The following is a 10548-nucleotide window of genomic DNA, read 5'->3' on the forward strand; positions in this document are numbered from 1 at the left end:
AGTGTATGCAACAAGGCTGCAATCCTCTGCATATTTACTTGGGAATAAACCTCTGAATTAAATAGCACTTACTTTTCTAAGCAAAAATAGACATCAGAACTGAAAGACTGGTAGCCCTCCAGATGTTGTTTGACTCCAGCCAGCATGGCCGATAGTCAGGGATTATTGTAGCTGTATTTTAACAACAGGTTCCCCATCCCTGATGTAAAAGATCCAGCTTCAAGTGGTTGTGTGGGGAGAAACACCAGGGAACCTTTGCTGCTTCTGGCACACACATACTCTCTCATTCAGGCCCAAGCTACACACTGTGCACAAATGCATGTCTTGGTAGCCTAAGGGCCCTTTTAGAACAGCAAAAGCCAATGAAATGTCAGCCTCACTCACTCATTCATGGCTCATTTTCCTCACAATGTCTACAGCAGCTCCCGTGACCAGTGCTTTTCAGCCAGTGGTACTTCAAAGTATGTCAGGTTTTACAAGTACCATCAGTTGAAAAGCATTCAATCCAACCATTCTCCTAGGCCTTACACATGTTATTTTTCACTTAAAAGCCTATCTATCTCCTCTATATGAGCCAGGAGAATTGGAAGCAGAACCTAAGTGTTCAGGTCTCCAAGGCAGGGGTGGAGGAAGGGGGGCGGTGGGGGCGGTCCGCCCCGGGTGTCACCACTGTGGGTGTGACAAAATGCCAGGCCTGCAATGTCTCTCCTGGGAGACACGGTGGCTTGGGTGGCTCTGCGCTGCCCAAACTGTCTGCCCACTGCCTCCCCCCCAGCTGTAGGGCGGCTGAGTGGGAGGAGGCAGGCAGACTCCGGAGGCTCTGCGTATGGGAGGCTCGCCCCATCCCTATGGCGTGCCACCCTAGATGCCCGAGTAGCTTCCTCCGCCGCTGCTCCAAGGAATTCAATATTTTCCATGTAGCTTATATGACTGCATAAGAATGAAGTCACCATTCCACTGACTGTAAATCAATCCAGCTTTACACTGCTTATGACTCAGGACTACATGAACAAAAGAACACAGACTTGACCCATTCCATAAGCATTTTGGAAAATTAATGAAGATGGGAAAGGTAGACAATGGCTCGCTTCTCATGCCATGGTATGCTATCATTAATGATTTACCGTGCACCTACCTGTCTGGGCAGTTTGGCTGCTCTCTGCTAGCATGCAAAGGAAATTAGCCAAAATCCTAGGTTAGTGTTACATCCAACCAGGGGATCATGGTTTGCTTTGTTCAAACAAACTGTTACTAACAAGCCAAGAACAAACCTTGACTTATCATCATGGTTTATCTGGCGTGAAACAAACCACAACCTCTGGTTTGGACCATAATGCTAAGCCAGGCTTTTAGAGCTCTGCATATTTATTCAGAAGCACATCCGGGCTGAATATGCATGGGATTGCTATCTTACAGTGCAATCCCAACCATGTCTACTCAGAAGTAAATCCCACAGAATTAAATGGGGCTTACGTCTAGGTAAGCCCCTTCATGGATCACTGCCTCGCCATGGCGAAGGGGCTTGAATAACTCAGAGAAGCTATGAACTATGCTGTGCAGGGCTGGGCTGGATGAATTCCAAGCCGGAATTAAGATTGCCGGAAGAAATATCATAGAATCATAGAGTTGGAAGAGACCACAAGGGCCATCGAGTCCAACCCCCTGCCAAGCAGGAAACACCATCAGAGCACTCCTGACATATGGTTGTCAAGCCTCTGCTTAAAGACCTCCAAAGAAGGAGACTCCACCACACTCCTTGGCAGCAAATTCCACTGTCAAACAGCTCTTACTGTCAGGAAGTTCTTCCTAATGTTTAGGTGGAATCTTCTTTCTTGGAGTTTGGATCCATTGCTCCGTGTCCGCTTCTCTGGAGCAGCAGAAAACAACCTTTCTCCCTCCTCTATGTGACATCCTTTTATATATTTGAACATGGCTATCATATCACCCCTTAACCTCCTCTTCTCCAGGCTAAACATGCCCAGCTCCCTTAGCCGTTCCTCATAAGGCATCGTTTTCAGGCCTTTGACCATTTTGGTTGCCCTCCTCTGGACACGTTCCAGTTTGTCAGTGTCCTTCTTGAACTGTGGTGCCCAGAACTGGACACAGTACTCCAGGTGAGGTCTGACCAGAGCTCAGATATGCAGATGACACAACCTTGATGGCAGAAAGTGAGGAGGAATTAAAGAACCTTTTAATGAGGGTGAAAGAGGAGAGTGCAAAATATGGTTTGAAGCTCAACATCAAAAAAACGAAGATCATGGCCACTGGTCCCATCACCTCCTGGCAAATAGAAGGGGATGAAATGGAGGCAGTGAGAGATTTTACTTTCTTGGGCTCCATGATCACTGCAGATGGTGACAGCAGCCACGAAATTAAAAGACGCCTGCTTCTTGGGAGAAAAGCAATGACAAACCTAGACAGCATCTTAAAAAGCAGAGACATCAGCTTGCCAACAAAGGTCCGTATAGTTAAAGCTATGGTTTTCCCAGTGGTGATGTATGGAAGTGAGAGCTGGACCATAAGGAAGGCTGATCGCCGAAGAATTGATGCTTTTGAATTATGGAGCTGGAGGAGACTCTTGAGTGTCCCATGATCAAACCTATCCATTCTGAAGGAAATCAGTCCGTGTTAACACTCCGTGTTAAATGTCCGATTGCTGCACTCACGTTCAGAAAATCAGGATAGTAACATTTTCACTGGAAGGACAGATCCTGAAGCTGAGGCTCCAAGACTTTGGCCACCTCATGAGAAGAGAAGACTCCCTGGAAAAGACCCTGATGTTGGGAAAGATGGAGGGAGGGCACAAGGAGAAGGGGATGACAGAGGACGAGATGGTTGGACAATGTTCTCGAAGCTACTAATATGAGTTTGACCAAACTGCGGGAGGCAGTGGAAGACAGAAGTGCCTGGCGTGCTCTGGTCCATGGGGTCATGAAGAGTCGGACACGACTAAACGACTAAACAACAACAACAACAACAACAACTTCTAGGTAAGAGTTTAGGATTGCAGCCTTAATTGTAATGTGGTGTCCTGTGTATGTGTCCCAATTCCAAGGAGCACAGCCAAGGTACAGGGTTTGTTAGGTGCAGAATCTAACCTGAGAGTCACAGTTCTCATTTTAAAAACCGGTCTCTAACCCTCATAGTAGTGAGCATATATTTGAAAGCATGTAGGAAAAGTGTGGTGAAATCTCTTAAGCCAGATGGATGGATGAATAAGTCTTCCAATGGCAGGGAAGGATTCCAGTTCCCTGAAGACCTCCTTACTCCTTCCTGTGGCAAACCAAGTCAGAGTGCAACAGGCAAAATAGGAGGAATTGCAGAATACATTATTCCATGTAAAATAAATTAAGTTTAAATTTATTAAATTTAAGGAGTATAGCATCTAGATCAAGGGAAGTAATAGTGCCACTGTATTCTGCTCTGGTCAGACCTCACCTGGAGTACACAGGGGGTTGGACTCGATGGCCCTTGTGGTCTCTTCCAACTCTATGATTCTATGATTCTATGATTCTAAATTGCGTAAGTTATACAAGTCACAGAATCCAGTTTTCCTTGATACAGCAGTTAGATTGTGTTGAGCAGAATTTGGTTTTTGGTTTTTTTACGAGCGCACACAACCCAGGGCATAATGAAATGGCTTAAAATAGAAATTGCCGAAAATGTTGGCAACTCTGTTGTATTCTTAACCAAACTTTTCCTGGTCCTAACTTTCATGCATAAAATTAAGTCCAGGTGTTTTATAATAAAGAAAACCACAAAACCTCCAAGTTGACAACTATATAGTTAAATATAGCTTTGTGGTCATAGATCATAAATTACAACACTAACCAATTAAAGGTTAATGGCACAAGTGATCTAGTAGTAAACGTAATTATTTTCTTTGGCACAAGCTACAGGAAACCATTTGAATCAATGCATCACCTTCAGGGCAAGATGACGCCACTATGCAGTATTTACTGATAGGCATTCTAGTCAGTGGCAGCGCTGGAATTGTCCCCAAAGTCAAATACCTTTTAGACCATCTCAAGCATCCAAACTCGTGCAGAGTGCATTTCTAAATAGGCATAGAGGTAAAATTTTATAATCGCTATACTGCTTCTTAAATGAGTCTCTTATGATGACTCTATGCTCTCCAACACAGTTTAGCTAATATTAATTATTACATGACAAGAAAAAGCTTGTTTCTTTTATACAAAGTCTTGATAGTACAAGTTATTAGCAAACACCCAGGGACAAAAAATAGTGCTAATATCCATAGAGCAGCACACACATAAAGTGAAATCTATGTTTTGCTACCTACTATGAATGCCTGATCAATACCAACCTGCATAAACCACCTCTGTGTTAAATGTCCGATTGCTGCACTCACGTTCAGAAAATCAGGATAGTAACATTTTCAACAAACTTCCCCCATGAAACACAGCGAAACATAAATGTCATGACAATGCTACCGTGAGGTTTTTATTGTACGGGCAGGGTGCAGCAAGTGTAGTACAAGTTAATACTGCCATAATAATTATCACCTAAAGAGGCATAGCATTAAAAATGCAGCTGCAGCTTACAGCAGAGCCAGATGTGTATACAAACCTAAAATCAACAACTACATAGCAGTCCGTCTATTGACCTTTCCTACAATACACAGCCATCTGCACCTAGAACATCTTATTTAAAAAACAACTGCTATACTGAAAACTATTTTCCTATCACACCTTGTTCCTTTAAACTATTTGAGTATGCTGATTCAGACAAAAAAAATTCTATTAAAATAAATCTGTTTTGCTGATCTGTTTATCCAAGCACTATAAATAAAGAGGGGGGAGCGCATACTCTAGCAACAACAGTTAAGCTACACCAATGAACTGGGGAAACCCCACAGCCAATCCACTCTGATTATTCTGCTCTTCTTTCTATGAATAGACTCTGCAGTCAGCTTTAGAAGAAAGCATAAAAGTCAAACCATATTTACGCTGTCCTTTTAAATTCCATTGCTGTTAATATGTACAGCTGACTCTCCTGATTCCTATATGACAGCATGCATTTTGCCCCCAAAAGAAAAGGGCAGTTATCATTGCCACTGTTTCAAAGCAGCTTGTGATCTACGCAATGCAAAAGCACGGCATATTTGAACAGCGCCTTTTCAAGGATTCATAAGACCTTAAAAATCTCAATAGCAGAGTACACATGCGCGCACACTTTCACCAGCACACCTGCCTTCTCATATACTGGCATTTGCAAATGTGAACATTAAAATACTGCACTGCATTGCTTCATACCCTCTGGCTGAACTATGTTCCCCAGGGAGAGCTGCCCAGCCCAAGTTTCCTCTCGCACGGCTCTAACGCAGCAGCCTCCAAGGATGCACGGACATGCAAACTCGGGATCTGCCCAAGTGTCAAATTATGTCCACGGCGCCCTCTGAAAACTGAAACACGCGCATGCCAGCGCGGCCCCCAAATGCCGCAGCACATGTGCCCTGTCCGCCTGCCCATCCCATGCCCAGCAGCACCCCGTCTCCTTGCTCTCTCGCGCTCTGCCCGGACTTCTCCGCTGAGCTCTGCCTGCCGGCCCGACCCGAAGGGGCCCCGGGGCTCCTGGAAAACGGGGGGGGGGGGCCGAGGCAAAGCTGGCCTTCCCGCTCCACACAGACGGGGAGCGAGGAGGGACTCTGCCCCGAGGGAGGAGAAGGCGGGGAGCTGCGCATCTGTCCCACTCCCGCTCCCCCTTTCGCCGCTGCCGGGCCGGAGCCCCCTCGCCCCCTCGCCCGCCCGCCCGCCCGGAGGCTGCCTGGCGCGGCCACTTACGTGCCCAGGGTCTCCTTGAACTCGAAGATCTTGCTGATGTCGTCGGCTTGCTTCTTCCACGAGGAGCCGTCCTCGCCGTTCTCGCGGGCCATGGCTGGGGCAGCGCGCGGCCAGGAGGAGCAGCAGCCCGGGCGGCTTTTGCTTTCTCTTCGGCGGCTCCTCCGCTCCGCTCGCCGCCGCCGCTGCTGCTGCCTCGCGCGCCCACTTCCTGCTGCTGCTGCTGCCGCCGCCGCCGCCGCCGCTTCTCCTCCTCCTCCGCGCCGCCTTTCCGCTCTCCCTCCCGGCCCCTTTTCGGCAGCCTCCCCGCCCGAGCCGCGACAGGCCAGCTCCCGCCTCCCCGGTCCGCCTCGACGTCTATATCCCCCCCCCCCTCGCTTGGCGGCTCTTTCGCAGCCCAGAAGGAACTTTGCAGCCCGAGGGACGCAGCGCGGCGCGGACTCGGCTCGCCTCAGGCGCGGCGCTTGGGCGGCACGTTGGGCTGCGCTTGGTTGTTATGGCAATGGCCGGGCGGGGAAGCGAGCCAGCCAGCCGAGCCGCCGCCCCCCCCCCCCCGCGCGCCTCCTCCAGGCTTCCCGCCGCCGCCGCCTTCGGAAGGACTCGAGACAAATTCGCATTGCAGCAAAAGGATCCTATATATATATATGTATAGACACGGCGGCCCGCCGGAGACCCGCGCGCCCCTTTCTCGGCTCCCCTTTCTCCCCGCGCAGCCCTGCCTGGCCAGCCCCAGCCGGAGCCGCGAAGCGCCCGGCGCCGGAAAGGGGCCTCCAAACCCGGGCGCCGCCGCCGCCGCCGCCGCTCAGCGACCCCCGGCTCCGGCCTCTCTCGGCGGGGCAGATTCGGAGCCGAGCCGGGGCTTCGCGAGGAGCGTCAGCCGTGCAAAGAGGGACGCCGCCTTTTCGCTTTCAGCTGCAGCCTTTCTCTCCGTCCGGAACGAGAGAGAGAGCGAGCAAGGAGGGGTTCCATTGCCATTGCGGAATCGAGGCACTTCGAAAACTTGAAAGAGCTCACCATTTCCTGAAATGCAGTATTGACCCGGTACAGATGAAGGCGGGTGGTCTGCAACTGAGTTCCGCTCCGAGGGGACCCGCGGAAGGAAGAAGCCTGCTCGTCGCAGAATGGTAGAGCTGGAGGGACCTCGAGGGTCATCTAGCCCAACCCCGCGCAATGCAGGAATTCTGCCCACAGCCGTCCCTGGCTGGGCTCCAACCACCAGCCTGCTGAACAGCCAGACACAGCGACCCGTTGTGCCGCATGAACTTCAGGGAGCCTGCTCTGACTAGAACTCGTGTGGAGCCTTCTCCCTGCACTTGTCTTTTTTCTTCAGCACAATTCTCACCCTGACTTCCAAGTATCATTATCCCCATCCTGGCTAATAATTTATTATTCGGATTAATAATTTCTATAGGCTATTAATGTTGTTGTTTTCATTTAGGATGCTATAATACCCTAAGAACAAATTATTCATTTTGTCCAGCTCCTATATGGCTGTGTTCACATTCCTGGTTAATGTACACTGTAATGTTAATGTACAGTGCTGAGTTTTTGTGTTCACATGACCGTTATCCAAAATATATACACACCTTGTTATAAGATATTACTGTTGGATGAGTTACTTCTCACACCAGCTTCACATCAGTCTGTATCCTTAAGCTGTTTGTCTCGAACAAAGGTGTGAAAAAACATCATTGTGGTCAACACCTCCCTGGTGTGTACACCAACATACACAAACGGGGTGGAAACGTGTAGGACCCATGAAAAGAACGGGGGGGGGGGTGATGGGAATGTGCCCTCTGCCTTTCTGGCAGTTACAGATAGGTAGCCGTGTTGGTCTGCCATAGTCAAAATAAAAAAAATCCTTCCAGTAGCACCTTTAAGACCAACTAAGAACTAACTTAGTTGGTCTTAAAGGTGCTACTGGAAGGATTTTTTTTATTCTTTCTGGCAGGTAAGTCGTATGGGGAGCTGAGATGCCTGCAAGAAAGCCGTCCTTTTTCATGAGTAGTAAGCCCTATAGAGTTCCGCAGGACTTTCTCCCAGGTAAATCTAGGATTGAAGCCTAAATCCCAGCAGAGACCTCACACGTTTGGCTGCCGGCTGCCACACATGACCCCCAAGTCTAACGTGGCTCCCTCCCTGGCCCTCCAGGGGCTGCTCCTCGGCCTCTTTCACCAGCATCCCAAGCCCCTCCCTGGCCAACATTTGGGAACCTGCTACTTTGCTAAAAATGGAGGAGTTTCAAGCAAGGTTGGTTAACCAGTGCTTAGCTCTCAATCAGAAATATGTGGCGTCTCTTTGAGCTGGGAGGAAGAATCTTCCCCTCCGTCTGTACATCTGGGATTCGGAATAAAGCAGCATTTACCTTGGCTCAGTCATGGGACGTGCACGTTTCACCCCAGAGTCTGATCTGTCATACTGGGTTTTCAATGGTAATTCTTTTTTATACTCAAATGTCACACTGACAGCGCCCGTTTACTTTATCTCCCAGGAATCACAGCAAACTCCACATTTTAAAATTAAGAACGGCTTCCAGGGTTTAGAGCAAATTTACCAATAAGGTTTGCAGGCGGGCAATTAGTTAATTTAAGCCCATCTAAGGCTGTGGTCCCGGGGCCTTTTTGCAGAGGTGCGACGGGGCGCCCCCGCCGGAGGGAGCCGAGAGCGGGAGCGAGGCAGACTCCCCGCCGCCGGGGCGCGCGAGTGTCCACGATGCCCGTGGCAATGCAGAGACCAGGAGAAAGTATCCTGCAACAAGCAATTGCCTGTTTTGCTCTTTTGTTTTCATTTATTTACCAGTTGAGACTTCGTGCTCCTTAATTGTATGGGTGTCCTTTAAAAAGAAATGTGGCAAAAGCACCAAGGCTAATCCCTGCCCTGGCAGCAAAGTCCTGTCATTTTGTGGCACCACTGCTTTTAAAGGGATGTGTTTAATTATTTGAAAACTCTTGACTGTGACCCTGGAGAGCTATTGCCAGTCAGAATAGACAATACTAGAGGAACAAATAGTCTGACCAGGTATAAAGGAGCCTCCTAGGTCACTGAGCAAGATGTCCTCAAATGATGAACGTGCATGTGTGAATCAGCCCTAAGCCTAACAAGGCTGCGCTGACCACATCAAGGCTGGGGAGAATTGTGAAATAATGTTCCATTTCTTTCTCAGGGTCCATGCCATGAAAATCCAGATAGACTGAAATATTTTGGCTGCTGTGCCATCTATTGTTTTATATTGTCATGGGGAGGTTGTGGGGGGGGGGGGGTTACTGTTATTATCTCCTTAGGGGCGGGGAGTAGGAAATAAATATTTTTAAATAAGGCCCTTTGAGTTTAAGGCCCCCAACTCAAACCTGGCATCTCCAGTTGAAGAATCTCAGGAAGCTGGATTTGATAAGATGTCTGGATCCTTGCTATGGGGCTTGCATTCAACGCTTAATTTAAACAAAACCACTTCAAAATGAACAATCGGGAGCACCAGGCTATGACTACACTCCCATTAGCTCCTTTATGATGGGGATTGCATTCAGCACTATTTGAATGCGAGCTCTGCAGCTTTCCAGCAGTCATCAGGTGATTAATGGGTGGGTGTACACGACAGTCTATAAGGAGTGGTCCATAAGTGGTGGGCACTTTTTGATCCAGCATGCCAGACCAGAGTTGTTCCCCACCCTGAAGTATAGGCTCTCTTCGTTTGCTGCCTCGGTATAAGGTTGCTCCATGGATTCCTTCAGCATCAGCCAGCATCCCCAGTGACTTTGTAGTGACATGTCCAAGGCTGCTGTGTCATGCAGAATTTGGCAGAATGACACATCCTTTTAAAAGCATGCTATCCACCAAGGAGTCAGTTACATCAGCACAACCTTTTGTGCTTCATAACACAATTGCAAATGACAGACAGCTTAGCAGGCAGACTTGTCCTCACTTGCCAAATGCACGATGCTGCTTGCTTTGCTAATATTGGGTCAAGCTGGTGGTTGTAACAGCTACATCTCTCCACAGAATAGTGTGGCATTCCCATTGAACTTAACTGGTTGTGACAGATTAGAGTATATGGCAATGGCCTCTGTCTGTCTTGGGAGACAGTGGAGGAGTGTGCCTTTGGGGGTGAAGTCAAACTGTCAGAAGGTGACAGCGCCTTCTGTGGCTGTAGAGACCTCTTTTGTTGCAGCTGGGGCAGGTGAAGGCGTCCCGTTGTGCTGCTGCAGATGCACCAGGGCGTTTCTTCTCTCTGGGCTCCTCCCTGTGGTCATCCTCCTCTGGTCACTGCTATGGATGCACAACCTGACTGTCAGTCTCCGGGTATTGTGGTTGTCTGCATGCCACGTTTGTAGGTCTCTTTGCAATGCAGAGCTGGTCTGCCGATGGGCCTGGTGCCTGAAGCCAGCTCCCTGTAGATCATGTCCTTGGGGATCCTGCCATCTTCCATTCTGCAGACATGACCAAGCCAGCATAGGCACTGCTGAGGCGGGAGCTGCAGCCTGCTGGTAATAATACTTGCTCTTGTAAAAGTGTTCATCGTACATGTAGATAATCAGGAGGGGTCCCTGTATGTAATAAGAATCTGTCATTGAGCACAAATTCTGCTTCACTAGAACAATGTCACAATGGGTCACTTCAGCAGCCAAGGTCAAACCAACCACACAGGCCTCAGCCATTATCACCAGATGTGATTTAGAGCCCGTTGATACAGGAATGGAGAGGATTGTGAGGGATGAGGACCAGAGACAATCTGCACCATTCTAAGGGTCTT

At 48.8% G+C, this 10548-nt stretch overlaps 1 protein-coding gene across 1 annotated transcript in view; it reads right to left on the bottom strand.

Moving 5' to 3' along the window:
* The window catches only part of CAMK1D (calcium/calmodulin dependent protein kinase ID), a 241532-nt gene extending 235541 nt beyond the window's left edge, over nucleotides 1–5991 (bottom strand). Inside the window, exon 1 of the mRNA XM_081023853.1 lies at nucleotides 5805–5991. Coding sequence (XP_080879979.1) covers nucleotides 5805–5896 — 92 coding nt within the window. The 5' untranslated portion in view covers nucleotides 5897–5991. The remainder of the gene's footprint in view (nucleotides 1–5804) is intronic.
* Between the last annotated feature and the right edge of the window lie 4557 nt (nucleotides 5992–10548).

Source organism: Podarcis pityusensis (assembly GCF_964106645.2).
Source record: "Podarcis pityusensis genome assembly, chromosome: 10".
NCBI lineage: Eukaryota > Metazoa > Chordata > Lepidosauria > Squamata > Lacertidae > Podarcis > Podarcis pityusensis.